This window comes from Eublepharis macularius, chromosome 2 (assembly GCF_028583425.1).
Source record: "Eublepharis macularius isolate TG4126 chromosome 2, MPM_Emac_v1.0, whole genome shotgun sequence".
In the NCBI taxonomy this organism is placed as follows: Eukaryota; Metazoa; Chordata; class Lepidosauria; order Squamata; family Eublepharidae; genus Eublepharis; species Eublepharis macularius.
The window spans coordinates 229,552,557-229,578,900 of NC_072791.1; the positions used below are offsets into that span (position 1 = coordinate 229,552,557).

The following is a 26,344-nucleotide window of genomic DNA, read 5'->3' on the forward strand; positions in this document are numbered from 1 at the left end:
ACCTCCCTGAAACAAAGCAGGCAGTTTTCGGGTCTTGTTTTCCCCCTCAAACAGAACTTGTCTTCCTAGCTCTAACCGTTTGCACTGGCATGAAACCCAACTGAAAGAAGGTATGTTTACACTCTTTTTGGTGGTACCATAGACTTAGAACTGAGGGAGGACAGAGTAGAACAGCTTGCTTTTAGAAAGCTTTATACGCAGAGCTCCTAGAAATAAATCTTGGAGGCAAGGCAATATAATGGTGAGTTTGTACTGAAGCAGACAGAAGCCAGACCAGTATGTACAGAATAAATTAGAATAAAGGAATTTCTTCTCAAGAGATGTATCTTCTACTTATTATCTAAAGGAAAGGGAATCAGTATCCAGGGACAAAGAAATACAGTTTGCATTCAAATTAAACTATGTAAACAAATGTGTATTTTCATGCGTTGTCTTTCTAGTGATGGTCCTCTAGACTATATCAGACTCACACGATGGTAGAATAAAATCAGGTTGGTCTTCATGCTGGAATAAACTCTGTTTAGTCTTTAAAATGCTACTGGACTCCTGTTTACTTTTGCTGCAAGAGACCTGGGTCTACTCAGAATTAAGTCCAATGTTATACAATGGGATTTACTTCCAGTAAAATATCTTTAGGACTTTTTAGGATTGCAGTCCTAAAGATATTTTAGGATATCTTTAGGATTGCAAAAATAGAAAAGAGTCCAGTAGCACCTTTAAGACTAACCAACTTTACTGTAGCATAAGCTTTCGAGAATCACAGCTCTCTTCGCCAGATGCGTGATGAAGAGAACTGTGACAAAGAGAGCTGTGGCTCTCGAAAGCTTATGCTACAGTAAAGTTGGTTAGTCTTAAAGGTGCTACTGGACTCTTTTCTATTTTTGCTACTACAGACTAACACGGCGAACTCCTCTGGATCTTTAGGATTGCAGTTTTACATAGCAACTCCTATGGAATTACGGCAGATAAATTGACGAGCTCATCGTGGCTCCTCAGAATTGTAAATGCTCCTGAGAACCATATTAGGTGCCCCAAAGATAATTCCTACTGATGCTACACATTGAAATGAGTAAATTTGATCATGATTCTAATAATTTATCAGAACTTTCAAAGAATCCATTTATGAAAACATTGACACTTTCTGGCTTCCACAATGCTTTCTGTAGTTTTAGCACATTTTAGGAACATCCTTTTCTATCTGAGGGATGCAGCAAGCAGACAGTAGAGATATCCTTCATTATTTGTTGCAGTGGTGGTGTGTTTACAGTGAGAGAAGATAAATGTTTGAAACAACTTTTCCTTGGAATTACTTGAGTCAAACCAATGAAAAACAGAATTGTGTACATGGTAGACCGTTTTAATGTTGTGACTCAATAGTGGATGGATCTTTTGTTTTCTTGTCTGTTTATTGGTACATTGGGATTAATCCATTGGATGATTTGGGTGTGGTAAAAAGATGCCATTTTAACAAATAATGTTGTTCATTGAAAATGTTACCAGACCAGTATAGTGGTTCATTCCAAAAGGGCGTCGTATGTGGTTGTATATACACATCTTCCTTGATTAAGGGGTTGTATTAATCACTCATGAAAGCATTTTTTGCTGAAATGTATTTGGTTGCATTTCAGCATGCATTTATCATTCAAAACTTTTTTTCTGGTCAGGGAGTTTTATATACCATTTCTTTTTCAGTTTTTGATGGGATTTTATTAAAATGGTATATTCCCTAATCAGTGTTTTTTATCCTTTTTCTCAGCCTTTTGGTTACTCAGTCTTTATGCTATATCCAGCTTACTACTATTTTGTTATGGCTGGCCAGGACAAAATTTATTTTTTGATGAACAAAATTCAATGAAGAAAAAGCTTACCATACCCCAGACCACAGCCTCTAATAAGCCAACACCTTCCAGAGAATATCTGGTTTCGAGTCGGATTGTGACTGTGATTGGGGTGAGATGCTCCCGACTGTTGTCAGATCACAAACATGTAAAATCTTCCACAGGATACTTCCACAGGCACTTGTAGAGGCGGAGCTGAAGAAATCTGTCAGGGGTGAGCTATGCAAGCTGTTAGGATCTGGAGTGAGTGAGAAATGACATGCCTTTGTTAAGATCCAGTTTAGATTTACTATTAAACTTCTTGATTAATGTTAATTCTGCAATTTCCCTTTGCATTCTCCCTTTGAAGCTCTAATAATATTTAACATTTAAATTGTTCATATGAAGTGTACTGAGAGCTTTCCGTACATTATTTCAATTCTCCTCATGACTACCCTTTCAAGTAGCCAATATTATCATTCCTATATTGTAGACACGGGGCCAAGGCTAGGTTGCCAATTCCAAGTTGGGGAATTCCTGGAGATCTGGAGTGGATTGTGGGAGGGTTACGGGCAACCTCAGCAAAGTAATGTCACATAGTTCCCCCCTCCAATGCAGCCATTTTCTCCAGGGGAACTGATCAGTCTAGTCTGGAGATTAGCTGTAATTCTGGGAGATCTCCAGGCCCCAGCTGGAGGTTGGCAGCCTTAGCTGAGACATAGCTGTTTGCATAAGGCTGCTTGATGAGTTCATAATGTGGTCTGAAACAGAGTCTTCCCAGCCCACACTTATACTGCCCAGTCCTGTCCACATGTACTCAGAGGTATGTTCCGCCAAGTTCAGTGTCACTATATTAACTCTCAAGGAATAACAACAACATTTGATTTCTATACCACCCTTCAGGACAACCCACTCAGAGTGATTTTTCAAAGTGTGTTATTATTAATCTCACAACAATCACCCTGTGGGGAAGCACACAACAGACTGCAGGACTAGAACTGGAAAAAAACTGAACCATGTGTTTCGTGGTTCGTCAAATTTCACAAATCATGAACTTTCATGAACCTGCCCCTGGTTCGCGAACCGGTTCATTTGGTTCGTGAAAACGTTACATCCAGGTCAGAAAATCATCACTTGCGGGTCAGCAGAAGGTCTGCAGGAAGTCCATCTCCTGTTGCCTTGGAAACCGATTTATTGGCACCAGGCTGTCTGCAGTGACAAACCAAAAAACGAACCAAACGAACCAGCCTAAAGTCCGTGGCAGTTCATCAGAAATGGGATCTGACGAACCACTCGTTCGCGAACCACAAACCAGCCTGATTCGTGCTTAATTTTGGTTCATATTTTGGTTTGAGCCCATCTCTGTGCAGGACTAGCTACACTCCAGAAGCACACCAGGAAGACACTGTCGTTCCGGGAGCTCAGTGCGATGTTCCGTGGCTAGTGAAAACGGCCCATGATTCTAGGCCATTGAGGCAGAGAAATGGAGCAGCCTGTAGTATATTTATTTACATCAATCACAGTCTGCCTTGCTGACTGAGACTCAAAGTGGATTACTAGGAATGCCAGCCCCCTGGTGGGGTCAGGAGATCCATCACCCTCAGCCCTGCTCACCTGGCCGGGAACCACCAAGCACGTGTATTATATAGTGGCAGGAACAGCTCTTAACCATACAGGGATCTTTATTGAAACTAGAACAGCCTGCACTGCCTGCTAGGATCAGCAGGGCTCAATTTATACTCACAGAAACTGCATCCGCCCTAAACAACAACCAATACAAAGTAAGCAGCTAGAATCCTTTGTTTGCATGAACTATTTACAAAGTAACTACTTGCAGCCCAGCGATTGGGCGATAAAGGAACAGTTGTGATTGGCCGTCCCCTGCACAGACATCAATAGCTTGTAGGCCTCAGGAGCCTCCGTTCCAACTCTAGCAATACATTATTATTATTTATTATTATTTATGTCATTTATAGTCTGCCTTTCTCACTGAGACTCAAGGCAGATTACACAGTATGAGATTAGTACAATCAGTATCAAGTACATTTCAATACAGTATCAAGGACATTTCATAAATAATACCATAGGGTATATAGATACAAATTTAAAAGACATAACAATGTGGCAAAATGGCACATGCGTGCATGCTCTGGAGGCCCTGATGACACACTTCCAGTTGAAAACCGGAAGCTATAGGGTCTCAGCAGGGCCGTTTTGGCTCTTAGTGAAAATGCTAAGTTTGGGGCTGATTTTGGCCCTGCATGTGACTCAGCTAGTTTGGGGCCAGAAGCACTCCCGCAGTCAGTACAATCATGTCACTTCAGGAAGTGACATCATCATACCCTGCTGGGAGCGCACACTTGCCCAGGTTGCACACTGGTGGTAGGGGATCCCCTGCCCCCACTGGATGACTGGTAACCCTAACACTGTGGTACTTCTCTACTTTCATAACTCTTTAATAAACTGTTACAGTATTTGCATAATGTTCTTTTATTAAATCACTCTGCTTTGGTCCTTCATGCCTGCTATTCAGCAGTTTGCACAAAACCTTTCTGCCAACAGTTTAAATGCTGAAGGACTTTTGTTCCAGTAGAAAGAATGATTGGCTTTGGGTTTACAGTAATAGGTTCCAGATTGAGTTGAGTCAAGTCAAGCTTAATTAAAAGTTGTGCACTGGAATCAAGTTGTCTACAATAAGATAAGGACCTGCAACTCAGATAAGGACTTTCATCTTTACAGTTTATTTATTGAATCATAGAATCATAGGGGCCATATGGACCATCTAGTCCAACCCCCCATCTAGTCCAACCCCCTGCCCAGTGCAGGATCAGCCTAAAGCATCCCTGACAAATATTCATCCAGTCTCTTCTTGAAAACTGCCAGTGAGAGGGAGCTCACCACCTCCCTAGGCAGCTGATTCCACTTTTGAACTACTCTGAAAGTGAGAAAGTTTTTCCTAATATCCAGCCGGTACCTTTGTGCATGTAATTTAAGCCCATTGCGTCAGGTCCTACCCTCTGCTGCCAACTGGAACAGCTCCTTGCCCTCCTCCAAATGACAGCCTTTCAGATATTTAAAGAGAGCAATCATGTCCCCCCTCAACCTCCTCTTCTCCAAACTAAACATTCCCAAGGCCCTCAGACTTTCTCGTAGGGCTCAGTCTCCAGACCCCTGATCATCCTCGTCGCTCTCCTCTGCACCCTCTCGATTTTGTCCACATCCTTTTTGAAGTGAGGCCTCCAGAACTGCACACAATACTCCAGGGCCGTTTCCAGACGGCTGACCTGCACCCAGGACGTCGTGCCACGTTTTGGATCGTCCCGGGGAAAATGTGAAATATCTCGTTTTCTCGCGCAAGTTTCGCGCGACATCGCGCAAAACTCACGCAAGAAAACGCGATATTTCGCGTTTTCCCCAGCACGATCCGAAACGTGGCGTGATGTCCCGGGTGCAGGTCAGCCATCTGGAAACGGCTCAGGTGTGGCCCGACTAAGGCAGTATAGAGAGGGGCTATGACCTCCTGCGATTTCGACGCTATAGCCCCTTTGATACAACCCAAGATTGAATTAGCCTTTTTTGCCACCGCATCACACTGACTGCTCATATTTAGTTTACAGTTCACTCTTACCCCAAGATCCCTTTCACGTATACTTCTGCCCAGAAGTGTATCCCCCATCCAGTATTTGTGCTTCCCATTTTTGTGGCCCAGATGTAATACTGTGCATTTGTCTTTGTTGAATTGCATCCTATTCACAGCTGCCCACTTCTCCAGAGTATGCAGGTCTTGTTGAATTTTAATTCTATCTTCTTGGGTGTTTGCTACTCCTCCCAATTTGGTATCATCAGCAAATTTAATGGAACTTAGTTGCGAGAGATGCCTCTCTGGGAACCAAGATCAAGATAATCCAAACGAAGTAAGTGGGTCCTAGATCAAATCACGCTTGAATTCTCCCTAGAAGCTAAAATGGCAAGACTAAGGCTATCATACTTTGGTCACATCATGAGAAGAAAAGGGATGGTTTGACCTAGTAAAAGAAGCCACGTCCTCCAGTTTGCAGGATCTGAGCAAGTCTGTTTCTGATAGGACATTCTGGAGGTCTTTCCTTCACAGGGTCGTCATACGTCGGAGGCAACTTAACGGCACATAACACACACAGTTGTGGGTTAGTTGGTTGTTGTGGGTTTTCCGGGCTGTATAGCCGTGGTCTTGGCATTGTAGTTCCTGACGTTTCGCCAGCAGCTGTGGCTGGCATCTTCAGAGGTGTAGCACCAAAAGACAGAGATCTCTTAGTGTCACAGAGAGGTGCTACACCGCTGAAGATGCCAGCCACAGCTGCTGGCAAAACGTCAGGAACTACAATGCCAAGACCACGGCAATACAGCCCGGAAAACCCACAACAACCATCGTTCTCCGGCCGTGAAAGCCTTCGACAATACATCAAGTTGTGGGTTATGTGACAAAAACTTTTATGCTTTATCATCAAGGAACTGTATATGACTGATGGTGCTACAGCATTTGTTTACACTGTGGGACAGTACTGTAGTTTTGTGTAAAATGGTGTTCTTGGAAATGTTATAAAAATAATAATACAGTAGTTCTATAAAATGTACACTGAAAATTCAATAGAGGTTTGTTTCAATTGCAGAGTGTTTTTTAGACACGGTCTTTTTTCCTTATCGTTCGCTTCACATTGTGGCCCCCTTTTCTTTGTTTCCTGCACAGCAGGGTGCGCCCCCACTGGAGGGGCCACTGCCTGGGGAGGGGCCGAGAGGGTGCTTTGGGGCCTCCCAGTCAAACCTAGAACCAGAGTGATGGCAGCAAGAGGGTCAGCCCTACATGATGATGTCACTTCAGGGGTCACACCAGAAGTTACATTATTGCTTTACTGGCATGAGCCTCCCTCAGGTTGCCCGTCTTGGGCTGCTTGGAAGGGACTCCCTCTCCACAAAAAAAGTTCTCACTCAGGATCTAGCACATACGCACACCTGTGACAGATGGCAAACCCATTTCTAGGCTGCCCCACAGCAAGCGGGGGCTCTTGTGATGGAATATTCCTCCCTATACATTCTGTGTGCATAGAAAGCTACCATATTGGAGTAAAGGCAAATTAACAGCTTTTTGACTGACATTCTGTGTGGGCGGGGGGGAATCTATTTTGTACGGAGTAGTGTTTCTGTTAAGAGGAACTCTGCCATGCAGACTGAAGTGGTACTGTCCAGTCACAAGATTGCCCCTTCATTCACGCTTTGGGGAAGCTTTTGCTTTTATTGCAACGTACCATTTCCTCTTTTTCCCGTGTGGTGATTCATTCTGTGTCTAGGGTTTTGCTTCTCTAAGCATTCTAGACAGAACAAAATTTACCGGACTGGAAAGGAAATATTTCCATCTTTCTGCCTCCAGAGTTAACCACAGCATGATCCTTCTGTCCAGTGTTATCTGGGGAGGAAAAGCCACAGCAAAACACACCAGCTTGGAAAGTCGTGCTGCTAAGGTGAATCCAATATTTCCGTTTTCTTACAGATTCTCAAGGGAAAGCTCTGGAGGCCAGGTACATTTCAGTTTAACACAATTCATCTGGTAAGTGTGATTTCCCACTCTTTCATTTCTTTTGAAGCTTTTGGTTTGTTTTAGTATCATGCGTGCCTGTTCTCAAGTAGGGATGTTGGCTTTCTCAAGAAAACTAGATTTCTGAAGCCTGGTCCAGACATGGCAGCAGAATGAGGGGCCATCCAGTGCCCTGGATCACGCCAGGCTGCAGACGGGGGCGGGAATGGCATGTCGTCTTTTAATGCTTCCCTGCCTAAAATCATGCTGGAAAGTATTTTTTTTTAAAACACCCAACATCTTGTGGAGAAAGTTTCTAGTCCAATCCGCTGCCTAATTCTTTCTTTTTAATAGTGGATTTAACAGTACCAGTGGCAGAGTGGATTGCAACATGTTCTTTTCTCACTTTATCCTCTCAAAAAACTGTGACGTGTATAGCTTTAAGTTCCACAGCACGTACTGCATTGTTTGTGAAAGGAAGAGAGCAAGTGAATGTCCATGAAAGAAAACGGGCAGGGGGGGTGGAGGAGGGTGGTGGAAGAAGAAACCACCCAATCTAAGAGTCTGTCTACATGAGACATCTTACTGGGACGCAGTGTTAGCCGGGAAGCGTAGTTTAAAAGACAAAACCAAAGGCTCTATCAATTTGATCTCTCTACAAGAGGGCAGTTTAAAAAGGCAGAGCCGGTGGAGATTGCTCCTCAGAGGGTTTGTTAATTTCATCTTTGCCTCAGGGAAGGTTCTGTCAATTTCTGAAATTAACAAACCCTCTGAGGAGTGATCTCCTTATCCCAGGGTGGGAACCTTGCCCCATAACTAACATTGCTTTGTCCATTTACGTCACTTCTGCCAATGCTGTAGTCTGAGTGCACTGATACTGATGGGCCTCTAACAAAGAAACTTTAACTGGACTCTTGGAGTTAGGGTTGCCAGCCTCCAGGTAGTGGCTGGAGATCTCCCGGAATTACAACTGGTCTCCAGGCCACAGAGATCAGTTCACTTGGAGAAAATGGCTACTTTGATGGGTGGACTCTATGGAATTACGCCATGCCAAGGTCCTTTCCCTCCCCAACCCCCCCTTTCTCCAGGTTTCTCCAGGTTTCACCCCCCAAATCTCCAGGAATTGCCCAAGATGGAGCTGGCAACACTACTTGGAGTGTCTACAGTGAAGTATCCGGGGATCTAACTGGCAGGTCCTTCTGAAAAGCACCCTTAAGACCAGGGCTCATTTCGAGGGGGAACGCACAGGAACGCAGTTCCGGCAGTTCCCCAAAGAGTTCATATGTTGTGTGGCCCCGCCCACCTGACTCTCAGCCATTTGGGGTTTGTTTCAGCCTGGATTGGGGCCAAAACAGCCCAGATCAAGCATCTGACGGGTGGTGGATCACTCTCCCACTTAGCAGCAGCCCAATCCTGACCATTTTGGGCCACTTTTCAGCCATTTTCAGCACCTTTTTGCCATTTTGAGCCCAATTTCGGCACTGAATGGCCAGGATTGAGTCCAAAACAGCCAGGATACGTGATGTCAGGGGGTGTGGTATGTGCAAATCAGTTATGCTAATTACACACTTCTGGTGATGTCAAGGGGGCATGACATATGCTAATGAGTTATGCTAATGAGTTCCTCCAGCTCTTTTTCTACGAAATGACCCCTGCTTAAGACTAACCAACTTTATTGTAGCATAAGCTTTCGAGAACCACAGTTGTGTCTTACTGGATAAGAGTGAGGGAAACACAATCGTTCACAAATATATATCATCAATTGAAACAGCTAATGAAGGCTTTAGAAAAGGTAGTGAGGGTGAATCCAAACTATTCCCATGGATGAACACACCACACAGAGTAACTAACTCAATTTCTATCTAGGACCAGGGCTTTTTTTCAGTGGGAACACGGTGGAATGGAGTTCCAGAACCTCTTGAAAATGGTCACATGGCTGGTGGCCCCGCCCCCTGATCTCCAGACAGAGGGGAGCTGAGATTGCCCTCTGTGCGGTGGCGGCGCGGAGGGCAATCTAAACTGCCCTCTGTCTGGAGATCAGGGGGCGGGGCCACCAGCCATGTGACCATTTTCTCCTAGGGCAATCCACTGAGTTCCACCACCTCTTTTCTCAGAAAAAAAGCCCTGTCTAGGACCATCAACTTCCCTCCAGTGTGACAGCAGCTGTCTAATCCAGTTGGGAAGAAAGGTTTTGTTCCCTGTCTCCTGGTTGGAGTAGATTCCAGCTACAATGTTGTGGAATCTCAAGGACATAATTGCTGATGCCAACTCTGGTTGTTAAGGGCTTTCCGTCTGTTATTGGAGCCATTTCTTATCATGGAGACCTTGTCCGTATCTCACAGGCCTCCACTGGCTGTGCTTCCCTTTCAGCTGGTGCTTTTCCATTGCTCTGTGAAGGAGCTCTGCACAACGCATCTTTTGCACCATAACAACTGAGGCTTGTCCCAGCTACCACTAGCAGACTGACCATGTAAGCCTCCATGAGTTCCTGCACAGTATAAACATTTTAAATGAAAAATAAATGGTGGAATCTCCATTTATCTCCATGAATGTGAAGGCCCTCAAAATATTATAAAAGATATGGTTACCAGCCTCCAGGTGGTGGCTGGAGATCTCCCGGAATTATAACTGATCTCCAGACCACACAGAGCAGTTCCTCTGGGGAAAATGGTTGCTTGGAGGGCAAATTCTATGGAATTACACCCTGCTGAGGTCCCTCCCCAAACCCTACCCTCTCCAGGGTCTATTCCCCAAATCTTCAGGAATTTCCCAACCTGGAGCTGGCAACCCTACCCCCCCCCCCCCATTGCAGCAGGGTTTGTGCAAGACGGGTGTTTTTTGCCCATTTCCCCTTAAGCTCTGTGTTTTACACCACTCTCTTCCTAAGGCTCTCGGAACCCTCAGGGCCTGCTGCAGAGTACAGAAAACTGAAAGGGTTGGGTGGGGGTGGGGGGAGAGAGATTCTGTGAATTCCTCTAGTTTACATTTTACAGGATCCAACCATACTCCCAGCAGGCCCTAAGAAAGAAAGCAGGAAGAGGATGCTGGGGAAAGTGCTCAACATTTTCCCCCCTTTAAAATAAACTTTTCTTTCCGGATTTGCATCCTCTGCAGACCTTTTCCTTCCATCTTCTGCCTCTTCCTGGATTTTTCTGCTTGCTGGCCCTGCTGCCCTGGTTTCCTCAGGATCTCAGCTTATTTTATCTCTGCTTTGGGCTTCATTCCACCGCTTTCCCCTCACCCAGTCGTGTGAAAGGTCCCCTGTCTAGCTTTAATTATCCTAGGGCCAAGCTAGAGGTGATGAGTTACACTTGAATGGCAAGTGAACAGACTCACACGTATTCTTCCCTGTTCACTTGCCTTCCACTTGATCACTTATAGAGTGGAGTGCAAGTGAAGAGGGAGGAATACGTGTGAGTCTGTTCACTTGCCTTCAAGTGTAACTCGTCTCTTCTAGCTTGGCCCTTAGAGTCATATTCCTACTAGATACAGACAGCACAGTCACAACTCTGCTTTTAGATAAGCTGTATCAGATATTGAGAACTCTGTGTATAAATTATTTTTGGTTTAAACATTTTCCAACCTTTAGTGAAAATTATTCATAACTCAAAACTGCTGCCTGTTGCAGATGTTTCAATGATGTCTTGATGTTGACTATTTTTTAAAATGACTCATATGGGTGGTACTGGTGTCTTGCACAAAATCCACGTTCCCAAAACAAGGATAATAAAATTACGTGTGTATTTCTCTTAAAATATGAACAAAAATATTCTTGTTAACCCCCCGCCCCCCTCCAAAAAAAGAAAGCTAAACAAAATTTTTAACTTTATGTAAAGTTTGAAAGGAAATGTGTCAGCTTTTGGCTGGAAGTAGCTATATGGCCTTGCTCTTTATATGGGTATTTAGATGAACTGATGGATAAACTAATATAATATTATAAACAAATATATAGTGTAGTACTGGTTCCACCAGGGCTGGTTCAAGGTTTGCCCCCCCTCTGCCCACCATCATGCCCCCCCGATCTCCCTTTCCACTGACCTTTCTCTGTGTCCTTCTCCTTTCTGCTCATGACCAACCCTCCCCCCTCTGCAGGGGCGTAGACTTTCCAATTTCCTGGTGGGGGGGGGCTGGGGCCGGGCCAGAGGTATTGCTATGCTAGTGACATCACAGGGAGGACCCAATGACATCACAGGGAGGGGCTTCCATTGCCACCATCTATGGGGGCGGGGCCATGGGAGATTTAGGGAGGGGCTCCACACAAATTTAGGGGGACCCAGGCACCCATGGTGACCCCCCTAACAATGCCCCTGAGCTGGGCCAAACCTAGGAAAATGTGGGAATTGGTCAGTGGTTATAGTGCTATCTCAGCGATCTCTTGCTGTGTCCTGTTTTTGAAATTCACTTTTAGGATAGTCACTTTATGATCTATAATTATACATACCATGTGTATAGGACAAACTAATGATCACAAATTTGACACTAAGAAAGGCAACACAGAAAAGCCTGTAAGGGAACATTTTTTAGGTTTTCCTGGACGTTCGTTTACAGGAGTCTTGATTCTGCCTTATTCATAAGGGTGACTTAGTACTGAAATTTACTAAATTATGACATTGTAGATGCCTGCGTTTGGTAAATGCATGGTTGAAGTCTGAACCAGGGCAGAATACAAAACAGTTGCCGTGCACTCAATTTCTGAGCAGTGTGCAGAGTGCAAAGTAGTAGCAAACTCCCATCTTCTCACTTCAAACTCATATCCTATAAGTGAGTACAAGCCCATTTTGAGGCAATTCAGAACAGTGCTAGTCATGACCCCAAAGAAAACTCGCAGTTATACTACCTAGGATTTTATAGACCTTGCTTTCTTAGCACACTGCTTAAACTCCACCATAAAAGACATTATTAACTAAATCACAGCCTGGACACAGGGCAAAAGGAAATTTTTAAAAGGCCTCTGATCTGCACCCCCCTCTTCCAATCTTGTTCATGCAGATAGGGCTTCTCATTGCTTCAGGGAGACAGCACTCATTTTTAGGAATTGTCCTTTTCTGCAATAGATACCACCTCTCCATTTAAACATGGAATGGAAATTGAAATTGCCTGGCAGGGCCCTTTAAACTGCCCAAACCCCAGTCCCCCTACCCCCCAGCCCAGCCCCACACTTACCTTATCCTGCAGTGCAGCATCCTTCCTCTCCTCCCAGGAGGGGTGGAAAGGCCATTTTCAGCCTCTTCAAATGGCTGCAGCAGCCATTTGAAGGGCAGGAAGGCCATTTTCAGCCTCTAGAAGGGCAGGAAGACCGCTGGGATTTGGGCAGTTTAAAGGGCTCTGCCAGGCAGGTCCCTTTAAACTATCAGCTGGCAGGCGGCGGGGGGGGGGGAACCTGCTGCAGCAGGGCCCTTAAAGGGGCAGTTTAAATGGCCATTTAACTGGGGAAATGGCCTGTAATGATTCCAAGTAAATGTGTGCATGTGTCTTTAAATGCTTGGTTTGAGCTAGGTAAAGAGTGGGGGTGAGAGAGGGAAGAGTGAGTGATGCGATTGGTTGATGACTGAGAGTGTGGGCGGAGTGAAGGCAGTTTAGACTGGTAGTGCAGGGAGAAAGGTTTCAGTCAGAAGAAGGCAGGCCGGCTGTGTGCTGCCTGAGTATGCTGAAGTGTTTATGAGAGAAATATGACCTGTGTGGAACCTGAACTGAGCATGTTTGTGAAAGGACACTCAGTCAGGGAAAGAGGGGCCAGCTGTGGGCTGCCTGAGCAGGTTTAATATTTCTGTGAATAGCAGTCAGAGGAAAGCAGGCTAGCTGTGTGCTTGCCTGAGGAGTTTTAAGCATTTCTGTGAGAGAAATATTGAGTTAGAGAAAGAGGCTAACTGTGCGTGAAGCCTTAGAAGAGATCTGTGTGAATGAGTTTATAGGAAGTAACTTTAAGAACTAAGAACTACTTTTATGAAACCAATACGCTTCTTGAAAAATAAACATTTATTTTGTTTTGTTATATCCCAGTGTAGCTGTCATTGCTATATCCCATTCATATCCTCAGGGCCACATAGAACCACGAAGGAGCCTGACGCTTAAACACGTTACCAAAGGGGAAATTTGAATAAAATATTTTGGAATAATACATTCCTGGTGGCAGCAAACTACCCAGAGGGTGTAAGGGGAAGATTAAAAGAAAAATCTACCCCAAAGAAAGTACAGGTCATAACATGGCCATTTAAACTGCCCCTGTAAATGTGACCCAACGAACAAGCATACAGGTCGTGGAAATTCCGTGGAAAGGAACTTCCACGAACCCTGGTTCGCGAACCCCGAACCAGCCTGGTTCATGGGGGTTTTTGAGTTGTATTTAGGTTCGTGCCCATCTCTACTCCTGAGTAGTAATCTACACATCAAAGGGCAGTAAAGGAATACACAGTAAACAGATGCTCTGACCAGTCTATCTTTCTAACTCTCTGGTTTCTCCCCCTATGAAACCTGAGGAATGGGACAGCATTAGAAGTGGAATCTTCTAACAGTCCCTGAATGTAAATTGTAGCCATGCATTTATATTGTACTTATATCCAACAGAGGTCTTGCAATCTGACTGCTGCTACATTGAAAATGGGTGGAGCCAGCCAGGGTTAAGGACTAAGCTAATTAGTGTGTCATAGTCAAAGGTATTTTCAGGCAGTGTATAAATTATTTTTATATAAAATTTATTTTTATAAATATAAGCAGAACAGAAAAAAGAAAATAAAAACAATAGCACAATTATAATTATGTCAAAAGAAAAAGAGTAAGCATAATATAACAAACAATATAAATAACTCATGTTTTTTATATCCAGCACATATCAATCCTTGAATGTGTTTCATGTCTGTCAGAAAAGAAAGTATAGTCTCCAATGTTCAGATTTTTGATCCTACAAGCATCTTCCAATTGTAACATTTCCGTATAATTAAACATATTTTGGAGAAGATGGGGGGAAGTGAAGAGAGGGGAGAGACTTCTGAGGTAAATGCGCTCTGGATTTATGGCTGTCAAAATCTCACATGCTCTCTGGTCCTTTTATTTATGTAAACTGCTTCAGTCGCCCACAATGTAAAAGAGACACAAGCTTGGTTGACAGTTTGTAAGCTTTGTGTTCCCTTCGTAGGATCAAAAATCTTTTAGACATTTAACCCACTGAAGCCCTCATATACTATTTAAGATATTACTTCAAAAAATAGTTTCTTGCTAGGAGGGGAGAGAGCACATTTTGGGGAAGTTTGCCTTCTTTGTTTTTGTTTTTCCCACCTATCTTTTTCTTAGATCCATTACCCCATCCATGACTCCAAAGATCATTATCTTCTTGAAAACTGAAAATGGATGGGAAAACATTTTCATAAAAACTTTCTCTTGCCTTGTTTGGTGCATATATTGTTGCTAGTGTGTAAATCTTGCCTTCCAGGAGCCTGATTTTCAAAATCGTATATCTTCCGTTAGAGTCTCTTAATTCTTCTGTAGCATTTCTTTGTAAATTGCTTATATAAACTGCAATGCCTTTAAAAATGATAAATCCTTAATAAACACACTAATACATACAAGCAAAAAACAGGAACAAAGCCCCAAAGAATCATAGAAATTATAATATGATATAACAGGAAGAGGGGGACAATCCTGTGCTTCATCAGCTATTGTAACTGAGACCCTCATGTGAGATCTGAGGGGGCTTGAGCCCCTTAGCCCCCATGTAGTTCACTGGCTGCCCGGGGGGGCTCAGCCCCCCCTGGCCAAATCCAGGGGGGGCTCGAGCCCCTCAGCCCCCCCCGGTAGTTTACACCTATGCCCCTCCGTGTTCACAGACCCCCACTCCTCCCCGCCTGTCCTTTCCCTTGAGGCAGAGCTGGGAGTGCTGCAGCTGTGGCCCACGATGGAGCTGCACCTGCATACCTTTCCTTGATGATGCTGGGCACCACGTGCAGCCAGGAGTGTGGGTGGCAGAGCACTTGCAAGTGAGCAGGCAGGGGAGTGGAGTGCAGATAGGTAGCCAGGAAGGTGCATGAGTGGAGTGGCAGCCAGCCCTGCCAGAGGTCCTCCTGGGCTCCGGCAGCTGCACCGTCTCAGAATATGTTGACACCTGCCCTAGTTCCATTCTTATAACCAACGGCAAGCTCAGGACAGCCCAAAAGCACAGTGCTATATAGGAAACAGTGCTGAAGCTTTATTGTAGCTGGCGAAAATCTGAGCTTACCCATTTGTAAGTTGAGAAGGAATTTATTTATTTATTTGATTTCTAGCCCACCCTCCCTGCGAACAGGTTCAGGGCGGGTTACAGCAAAATGCTCAATGAGGATTAAAACATAAATACATTTAAAAAACAGAAAACACCACAAATACATACAAAACAGCATTTCAGATGGCGGGGCCCCTCCAATTTCCCCCGATCATAGTATAAAACAAAGCAAAACAGTAGGGGTGGGGTGGGTGGGGTCACAGTTTGTGATAATATGGTGACTGCGCTTATAGGGAGGCAGATGATTGGATTAGAAAGCACAGGGTGGCTTATGACCTTACAAGGGGTGGATAGGAAGCGTCATGAAGCACCAGTAGTGCTTGCCCAGGCCTGCGGAAATCGACCCCCAAAACTAAACACAGGAGCTTTGCTGTAAACCGGGTCTTGTTTCCTGCAAAATCGGGGGTTGTTAAGCACCTTTTAGGGTTTGAGTTGGATGTACGGTTGCCAAAACTCTATGATATACCATAAATTAGATGTAAAATTGCTCAATGATTTCTCCCTTCCACAGGCACCACTCCCAGATATGCAGGCATTTCCCATGCTGGTGTTGGTAACCCTACTTGAACAGCCTAAAGCTGTATGTCTAGTTTTGTGATAATCTGAAGGCAGAATTTGTACCAAACTCTGAAATCTTTTGGCATTATGAGGCTATATACAAATGTACTATTAAAAATAGGGATCACCATTTTTTTTCTTCCATGGAGTGAACCTGCCCTCTCCCATGTTCACAGTGCAATTATCAGACATATTTGCCCAGGATTTAAATGCTATTTCAGTTGTCTGTTTTCCTATGTGTGTCAGGCTATGGATGGACAGGCTATGGTAGACAGGTCTCTGTCCCATTGCAACAAGAAGTCCAGGCTCTTGGTTAAATGGTTTTATTCAGAAATCCAATCATTTCCATATGTATTTCCATAGAGTTACTCAGAGGCAAGAAAGCATCTCAGCAGTACATACTTCCTTGATAGGAATAGAGACTTGAGGAAAGTACAACTCTAAATACCCACTCATTTCCCCCCTCCCCCCTAGACCACAGGTTTGTGCGGGAAAGGGTCTGGGAATGCATAAAAGTAAACTGTAACATTTCAGACAGTACAAGGTCACTCCTGTGAGCGTCAAAGAAAAGAGATAAGACAGCTGTGTTCTCAGGCTGCGAGAGAAACAAAAGTGATGATTAGAGCATTTGCAAAATGAAATCAAGGTACAGCATTAGCAATGGTTCAACACATAGAACAATGGCATGGATGTAGGGGTACAGACATGACAATGTGTCAGGCAAGCTGTCTGACTAAAATAAATTAAGTATACTGGTTGTACATTTTTGCAAGCACAGGTAACAAAGGTCTGTAAGAACACATTTTCAAAAGCATAAACATTTTTTTAAGGTGTAGGATTGTGTGTGTGTCATTGTAATGTCACAAGCACCAGTCAGTCAGTCAGTCAGTCAGTCAGTCATAGCCAACTCCTGTTGTAAACCTGTGATATCACTTCCCCCCTACAACAAGCTGAGGAATCCTAACCTAATAACTAGTAGTACTCCAGTTTGAGAGTGAACGTACCCCGTAGAAATATAAACAATCCAAAGGGACACGGCAGAACTTCATTTACAAGTCAAGAAGCTGGAAGGAAGTGGGGATCGAACTGTTATTTTGCAAAAGGAATATGGAACAGCAGTCTTCCTTGGGAGTAAGGTATAAGGCACATGCTCACAACCAAACTGGTATCATCAAAACCTAGGAAAGCTGATGTTCTGGGGGCAAAGCGCAGGGCTACCATGAAGGAGATAATTCTTAAAACCCTTGATAAACAAAACTTTTGGGGGGAATCCTGGTCACTTAAAACTGAACAAAGTCCATGTAAGTTTATAGCGTGCTCTGACCTGGGTAGCCCAGGTGAGCCTGATCTTGTCAGATCTCAGAAACTAAGCAGGATTGGCCTTGGTTAGTAATTGGATGGGCGACCTCCAACGAAGAGCAGGGTTGCAGAGGCAGGCAAAGGCGAAACCACCTCTGTTAGTCTCTTGCCCTGAAACCCCCAGCAAGAGTCGCCATATGTCAGCTATGGCACGATGGCACTTTCCACCCCTGTTTCATGTTGGAGTCTGGTTTCTGTGCACAGCACTGAAAGCACATCTGTGGAGCTAACCTGTGTAAATGTGACACCTTCTTATACTGCATCAACACAGCAAACAACTTTGCCATAGTACTGTTATGATGGACCTGGATAGACCAGGTGGGCCAGATCTTGTCAGATCTCAGAAGCTAAGCAGGGTCAGCCTTGGTTAGTAATTGGATGGGAGACCCCCCAACTAAGACCAGGGCTGCAGAGGCAGGCAGTGGCCTGTCAGTCTCTTGCCATGAAAACCCCACCTTGGCACTTTCCACCTCCAAGTTTATAGTGTAATTGTATCCATACAGAAAAGAGGGAGATGCCCAGGTCTACCCAATGTTCTGTGTATGTTAAGGGATTGCTGCCAAAGCAGAGGGCAATGTTAAGTAATGTCAAATGAAATCTGTCCTGCAGCGAACAGAATGATGCTGCACATATTTCAAGCTGGGCTCGAGAGTCAACATCTCTTTCATTAATTTGCAAAATTGTCCCATAAATTGCTCCTTTATGCATAATCTGGCAAGCCCTTCCACTCATACATGCTGTTCTAAGTATATTTGCATTGCGTATTTTGATTGAGTGAGGAATTTAGTTAATTAAACCTAATGAGGCTGAGCGGTATGTGAAAATGCTCCGGAGTATGAACCTGAATGCTTGATTGGGGTTCACAAAATCTCAGAATCTGTGTTTGTTTTTCAGTCTGTCCTTTATCTCCTTAAAGTCCCAAGTTTTTGCCTGAGCCCCCCCACCCCACCACCTTGTGGGTCTGATTCAGAACTCTCTGGAGCACAGCTGGTCTAGGGCAAGAACCAGGTTCTTCACTTGGCACCTCTGCCATCTTTCTGGTGCTGGGCTTAAGCAGTTTTACCCCTTTAAGCATTTGGGGCTTGACTAGGCGGTAAAATGTGAAAAAGGGGAGGGTGGATGCTGTTGAGCTTTGGGCACTTGCTTTTTATAGCTGTGCTCTTGTTTCTACGATGGATGGGTATTTGAACTTTGGATTTTATAATTACCTTCTGTGGATGGTTTTATGAACTATTGTTTTCAAGTCTATGTTTCCATTTGTATCGCTGATTGGCTCTTGAGAGTTGCAGTAATCACGGTTAAGCTTTTATGCCAACCTTTTGGCGGGGCCTGGAGTTCTCCCAGAATGCTAAATGCTATTTTCTTGTTTTAATCCCCCTCCCCGATTTTATTGTATTTTTAATTGTATGGTTTGAGCATTTTATCTTTATTGATCAGTTGATATGATTTTTTTTTGTTATGTTTACGTAAATTGCTTCAGATAATATAATTTTGTTGTATCTATATATAAATTTCATAAATCCTTTGTTCGCTTTATTGTAGTCCTCCATTGAGATGGCCACATTTGCTGTCACACAACCCCCACCCCCAATATTCTGTGTGTCTGTGTGTGTATTTGCAACGTTCAATGGATAATCTTAGGAAAATATTATGTGTCAACTGTACAACAATATTCAGACTAACACCAACACAGAAACACAAAATAATCCAGGAATCTGGTATTCTCCTGTCTCAGGGATGTTGTCAGATGTTGTGTAAAGATATCAGAGGAGCATTCTGGGTTGCTTCCACATGGAAGCTTCACTGCAAATTGCAGGACTTCTTTTGGGTGGGGCAGGGGAGGTCTTGTAGTTGTGCATCTTCAAGGTTTTTCACAGCTCTACTGTGTGTTTTCCAAAATCTGCTTTTGGTGTACTTGATTGTTCTCAGAGTGGGTTTGGGATTGCGTGGGTAGGAAAGATGCAGACCTCTACATCTCCCTGGCCACATTCGGTACCATTCTCTCCCCTCCAAAGTTTCCAGGTTTCCCTTTGAAATGTCTTCTGCTTCCAGATCTGCCTTGGGAGCACCAAAAGTGAAGTTCAAGAGAAGAACAAGCCTCATGTATTTAAAATGTGCATAAAATATGCCCTACCAATATTGTCCAGTAGCACCTTTAAGACTAACCAACTTTACTGTAGCGTAAACTTTCGAGAATCAAGTTCTCTTCGTCAGATGCATGGTACAGAGACTGGTCAAATATAGAAGAGGAGGGGGGAGGAGGGGAGGAGAGAGAAGATGCAGTTAGGGGGGGAGAGGGAGGGTACAACCAAAACATTCCTTTGCTAGTAAATGTAAACATCTCCTTTTGGTGTGGGGGTCAGTTGGCTTGGGTGAGGCTTCAAAGGAGTTTGCTGCGTTAGTTTGCAGCAGTAAAACAGCTAGACCATCCAATTACCTATGTAGCCTTCGATAACCACAGCTCTCCCCGTCAGCTGCATCTGACAAAGAGAACTGTGGTCCCCGAAAGCCCATGCCAGGTGCCACTGGGCTCCCCCAGACCCCGCCTCTGTAAAGGAAATCTGTTACCTGTGATAATGTGATAACCATTCATAGTCCCTATTCAGTCCCAGCTTGACAGAGTCAAATTTGCATATGAATTCCAATTCAGCAGCCTCCTGTTGGATTTTGTTTTTGAAAGGTTTCTGTTGAACCACAGCGACCTTTAAGTCTTTGATGGAATGTCCTGGTAGATTGAAGTGTTCTCCCACTGGTTTTTGGACGTTTCCATTTCTAATGTCAGATTTGTGTCCATTTATTCTTTTGTGTAGAGGTTGGCTGTTTTGTCCAATGTACAGAGCAGAAGGACATTGTTGGCACATGAGGGCATATATCAGATTGGAGGATGAGCAGCTGTAAGAGCCAGAGACAGTGTAGTTGATGCCATTGGGTCCTGTAATTGTATTCCCTGGGTAGATATAGGGGCAGAGCTGGCATCTGGGTCTGTTGCAGGGCCTGGTACCTGTGCTGGTGACTCTGCTGGCCGATTCATGATTGTGGGTGAGAAGTCGTTTAAGGTTGGGGGGCTGTCTGTAGGCCAACCTCTACGCAAAAGAATAAATGGACACAAATCTGACATTAGAAATGGAAACGTCCAGAAACCAGTGGGAGAACACTTCAATCTACCAGGACATTCCATCAAAGACTTAAAGGTCGCTGTAGTTCAACAGAACCTTTCAAAAACAAAATCCAAAGGGAGGCTGCTGAATTGGAATTCATATGCAAATTTGACTCTGTCAAGCTGGGACTGAATAGGGACTATGAATGGTTATCACATTATCACAGGTAACAGATTTCCTTTACAGAGGCGGGGTCTGGGGGAGCCCAGTGGCACCGGGCGTGGGCTTTCGGGGACCATAGTTCTCTTTGTCAGATGCATCTGACGGGGAGAGCTGTGGTTATCGAAGGCTTATACTACATAGGAATTGGATGGTCTAGCTGTTTTACTGCTGCAAACTAACACGGCAAACTCCTTTGAAGCCTCACCCAAGCCAACTGACCCCCACACCAAAAGGAGATGTTTACATTTACTAGCAAAGGAATGTTTTGGTTGCATCCTCCCTCTCCCCCCCTAACTGCATCTTCTCTCTCCTCCCCTCCTCCCCCCTCCTCTTCTATATTTGACCAGTTTCTGTACCATGCATCTGACAAAGAGAACTTGATTCTCGAAAGCTTATGCTACAATAAAATTGGTTAGTTTTAAAGGTGCTACTGGATTCTTTTTGATTTTGCTACTACAGACTAACACTGCTAACTCCTCTGGATCTACCAATATTGTGTGGGTGTAGGATCTAATATGGTCCTGTCCTGGAATCATAATGTGCAGCAGACCCTCAAGCATGGACTGAAGTGAGATCAAATAAAAATATTTTATTCTTCCCAAGGAAGACCTTGGTATACACATCCTATATGTTCAATACCCCATGGAGTCTTAGCAGTAACAGGACCTGAGATAGTTTAGATAATACTGTTACCTGAATTGTTCTCCTTGCGAGTATAAGAATGTGGGAGAATTCGCAGCAAGGAATAAGGCTATATGAGAGAGAGAATGGCAGGAAACCTCCACCAATGTTTACAGGGTCCTTTCCCCAAGATAGCCGACGAGACTGGTGTTTTTAGATACAAAGAGCAACCTTTTATTCAAAGAGGAAAATACACATGCACGCAGGAGAAAATAATAAAATGGTTACACACAGAGACTCTTAGGAAGTCTCCTAGGCAGAAGGTGGAATAGAGTGAGGGAGGGGAAGTATATTTACCGATCCTGGAGAGGAGAGGAGTCTGCGGAGGAGGAGAGCGTCAAATGTCCAGCATTCTCGGCCAGGAGAGAGAGAGAGGCTCAGGGAAGCACCCGCAAGGGTACGATGCTCAGATCTGGAGGCGCAGCGTGCACAGTTTGAATGGGGCAAGAGCCCTGGTTCTTATAGGGCAAAACGTGCCCTGAAGCTGTGGGAGTCCCTTCAGCCAGCAGAACAAAGGTCAGTCTCTGGGAATTACAAAGGTTTGATTACCTTGATTACTTGCTGCTGGGGTGTGTAAAAGGAAATGCAAAGTCTCTCCTGGTACTACACAAAAGGGGCAGTTTGCTAATTAATCTACTGGAGCTGAGTTGATGAATTTAGATATGTTCCCAGAGAGAAATTAACTTATTGATGCTGATTGATTGCTCACAAGTTTGGGGTGGGGAAATGTAATTACGGGAAGAGGACATTGGAATGTGCTAGTGGGGTAACACAGTGAAGACCGCTATTGTCATGGTCTCAAGCCAGTTGCTGGGAAGATAGTAAATCCAGTCACCCTCGTCCTTTGCATTTACATGCACATTCCAGGCATACCTGAATCTCTCGGGCTAAATCCAGCGATATTCTGCCTAGCCAGCTTGGCATTTCCCTTGATGCAGACCAAGCTGCATTAATCCAGGGGCCCTGTGACTTTTTATATCATAGGCCTGCATTAAAGGTGTATCAAATATGGCGAAGGCCAGGGCTGACCGCTTACAATTCCTTGTATTGCAGGCTCACAACAAGTACGTATCAGAATTTGTACCTAAAATTGTTTTGCTGTTTGATCTTTTAGTTATGTTTTTCCTCCTACACTGTCGCTTTTACTTTTTCCTTGGGGATTCTGTTTCAGACATAGACAAGAACCTAACCAGAGCAGATCATTCAAACACTGTTTTTATCAGGAGCCAAGCTGCTGAAAGGTAGGATTCTGTTTCTTGTTCTAATTTACATACATTCATTATCTATTAAACATTAATTAAATATTATCTATTGTTACGTGTTTTCCCACATGAGATGCACAAAGTATTTTACAGAAAGAAATGGTTGGGATCCCACAGATGAGTTCTGCCACCAAATGCTATTTCTGGGGGTTTCCTTTCCCCACACGAGCAGCATTTCTGGGGGCTTTGGGGGCTGCCGCAGGGTAACATTGTTTGGAAATCCCTTCTGTCCATGGAAATCCTCCATTGAGTCCAAACTAATGCAGGGAGTCTTTTGATCCAAATCAGATGACATCAGCGAGAGCATCAAAAATCACTCTCATGGTTGCAGTCCGTACCCCTGCCTGGACCCACGTCTCCAAGAGCAACAGCTGAGCGTCAACTGACATCCCACTCCTCCACCCAGCAAAGATCTACTTGCCATCATGTTAGAGGGCAGTGTTGATCTCTCGGTTCGGACTTGCATCTCCATACAGCAGATGTCTTGACATCTTGCCTTTCTGTCATCATTGGCCATTCACACTGGGAAGAAGTTGCCCGTCCCAATTGGTTCAAAGTATTTCAGTTTGCCATGTATGTAAATATTTTAATGGGCAAAATGTTTTAGGCATTGCTGAACATTTACCGATCGGCCAATGGCTGCTGTTAGGCTGCCATAATGTGTCATTGCTAAAGATATTCTATGAGAATTTATTTTGATGAGCGCAGTTGCCTTATGATTTGGCCCAACCTTTAAATGGTCTCTAATGTCTGTCTTCCCACTTCACCTAGGAGACAGCAGCGACCATGCCGTCGGTTGAGCCTCTGCAGTACGAAGATCTTGACAACTTCACGTACTACTTTGAGAGTTATGAAGAAGAGGAGCAGCCTCAGTCCTCTCTCAGCAATGCGCAGATTGTTTCTCTCGTGCTGCACAGTTTAGCTTTCCTCCTAGGAGTGCCTGGCAATGCCATCGTCATCTGGATCATGGGCTTTAAGTGGGATAAGACAGTCACTTCCCTCTGGTTCCTCAACCTTGCCATTGCAGACTTCATCTTTGTCCTTTTCCTGCCTCTCTACATCACCTATGTGGGAATGGGCTTCCACTGGCCCTTTGGGAAATGGCTGTGCAAAGCCAACTCTTTCATAGCTTTGTTCAACATGTTTGCTAGTGTCTTCTTCTTAACAGCCATCAGCCTTGACCGCTACATGCATCTCATCCATCCTGTCTCCTCCTACAAATATCGGACGGTCAGAAACACTTGTTTTTGGGTGGCAGCCATTTGGATTTTGGCTACAATGATTGGAAGCCCGTCGTTGTATTTTAGAGATACGCTCACCCTGCACAACAATTTTACCATCTGCTACAACAACTTTCATCCCCACGACTTCAGACTCATTGTCCTCATCCACCATATTCTCACCTGGGTGAGGTTCTTCCTTGGTTATCTCTTCCCACTCCTAACCATGATCGTTTGCTACTCCCTTTTATTCATCAAGGTGAAGAGGAGTGCCATCCTGATCTCCAACAGGCTCTTTTGGACTGTCCTTGCCGTTGTGGTTGCCTTCTTTGTTTGCTGGACCCCGTACCATATCTTTAGCATTCTCGAGCTGACGGTTCACCATAATGATTACTTCCACAACTTGCTTCGGGATGCCATTCCTCTGACTGTGAGCTTTGCTTTCATCAATAGCTGCCTTAACCCGATCCTTTACGTCCTTCTCAGCAAGAAGCTCCAGTCCTGCTTTCAGGTGACGCTTTCGGAATTAGTGAAATACACGCTGTGGGAGGTCAGCCGGTCAGGGACGGCCAGCGAACAAGTCTGGAACTCCATGAGTCTACAGCAGCACGAAACCCCCGGGGCGAAAAGTCCTCCCTGTGAAATCACTCAGTGACTTGGCTACCATGCTTTTCTTTGTGAAAGGATGGTTTATTAAATATCAGGAGGTATTTGTAACTAAAGAATACTAAATGAATGTAACCAAAGGCTTGGAGGATCAAGGATGTCCAGTTGAATTTTGCAGCTTATTTCAGCTGGGTTTTTAAAAAAATTGATCAGCACAGAGGGGCAAGTGATAATTCGTACCTCCCCATACCCTGAAAAGCTTCATTTCCTGATTTCTGTAGACCAAGCTGCTCCTAAAAACACAGGAATAGGACAGGCCCCTTAGTTTGGGGTCAGCTGGCCATCCTAAGAGGCAAACTCTATCTCAAGCTGCTGGCTAAACAAGGGTTACGGTGGTGTAAGGTTTGGGAGGATATTTCATTTCCATGCTGTGGTCTTATGTTCAAAATCAAAACGTTGCCCTTGGCAGCTCCAAATGAAGATTGTAGTTCCTTATTGGTCCTATGTAATAATTGCAGAAGTTTCACATAACACAAGATATTACTGCTCTTTTCTAGTTTACTTAAAGCATACAATATTGCAAAGTAATCATGGACAATAAGAGATCTGACACTGTTTTTGCTTTGTATCACATGGGCATATAATACTGTGTATATTTAATGCATAAGGGTTTGATTTCACTGCTGGGGCATGTGGGGGAATCATGTATACTTTTCTGAGCTCCTTGGAGGAACAGCAGAATTTTGAAAATGAAATATAATAATACACGGAAGCTAGTCCAACAAAGAAGCAATTTTTAATTGAACTGACATTTTTATACATACGTACCAAATTGTGCAAATGTATGCACACAATTGCAAAGTACCATGGGGCAGTGTTTTGAGACAGATTCTTTGCATAGGTGAACTGAAAAAAACATACAGAAATGCTGTTCTATAACACACAACATGCAAGAAAAGGACATGCCATCTAGTCGCAACTGACTCGTGGCAACCTTATTCACAGGGCGTTGGAGGCAAGCGATGAGCAGAGGTGGTTTGCCATTGCCTTCCTCTGACAAGAAGTAAAGGAGTGTGTTAATTAAGAAAAACGAAGGAGTGGATATGAAGGATCAAAGCTCCTTACCGAGGCAGGTGTTTTTTTATAGAACCGTCTTCGGCACCACCGTCACACCTTTCTAAGTCCATGGGAGCCAGGAGCTGTCGTAATGAGAAAATGGAGAAGTAGCTCCCCTCTGGGGAGAAAATTGAGGTATAAGTGAGGCAAATAAATAAATGCCTTTTGTTTTTGGTTGAAAGGACAATGATCCGGTCAGACAGACTTCTCCATTTGTTTGACCTAGGCAGAAAAACTTACCCATCCTCCACAGCAGTCTGGGTTCTGCTGCTCCAGGAATGCAGATTGTGTCTGAGAGGTAGCATCCTTTAGGAGGGCCAAAGATGGCTGGCAGCAGGTTTGTCAAATAGGTCTCAGGGCCCCACTGGTCTCCCCAGCGACCACAGATCAAGATGGGCAGCCATGTTAGTCTGTCGATAGCAGTAGAAAAGAGCAGGAGTCCAGTAGCACCTATAAGACTAAAGAAATTTGTGGTAGGGTATGAGCTTTTGTGAGCCACAGCTGTGGCTCATGAAAGCTCATGCCCTACCACAAATTTTGTAATAGGGTATTTTGTAGTAGGGTATTTTCTCCAACAACCACAATTGAACTTACTCATGCAAATCCTCA

The 26,344-nt window shown here is 44.2% G+C and overlaps 1 protein-coding gene across 3 annotated transcripts; it reads left to right on the top strand.

The window, feature by feature from the left end:
- On the top strand, positions 1–26,261 carry CMKLR2 (chemerin chemokine-like receptor 2). Of its 3 annotated transcripts, XM_054969875.1 has the most exons (5): positions 1–110; positions 7,339–7,395; positions 9,733–9,832; positions 22,703–22,772; positions 23,565–26,261. In XM_054969875.1, exon 5 carries the CDS (start codon positions 23,580–23,582, stop codon positions 24,666–24,668), a length of 1,089 nt encoding a protein of 362 aa, XP_054825850.1. In that variant the 5' UTR covers positions 1–110; positions 7,339–7,395; positions 9,733–9,832; positions 22,703–22,772; positions 23,565–23,579; the 3' UTR covers positions 24,669–26,261. The 3 variants fall into 3 exon arrangements, with proteins under 3 accessions (XP_054825850.1, XP_054825849.1, XP_054825851.1); XM_054969874.1 differs by lacking the exon at positions 9,733–9,832 and having other exon boundaries at positions 23,565–26,260; XM_054969876.1 differs by lacking the exons at positions 1–110; positions 7,339–7,395; positions 9,733–9,832 and adding an exon at positions 21,799–22,595.
- The last annotated feature ends 83 nt before the right edge of the window (positions 26,262–26,344 follow it).

Excerpts from the sequence above, each read along its gene's own strand:
- CMKLR2 (XM_054969875.1), top strand. The coding sequence starts at position 23,580 with ATGCCGTCGGTTGAGCCTCTGCAGTACGAAGATCTTGACAACTTCACG.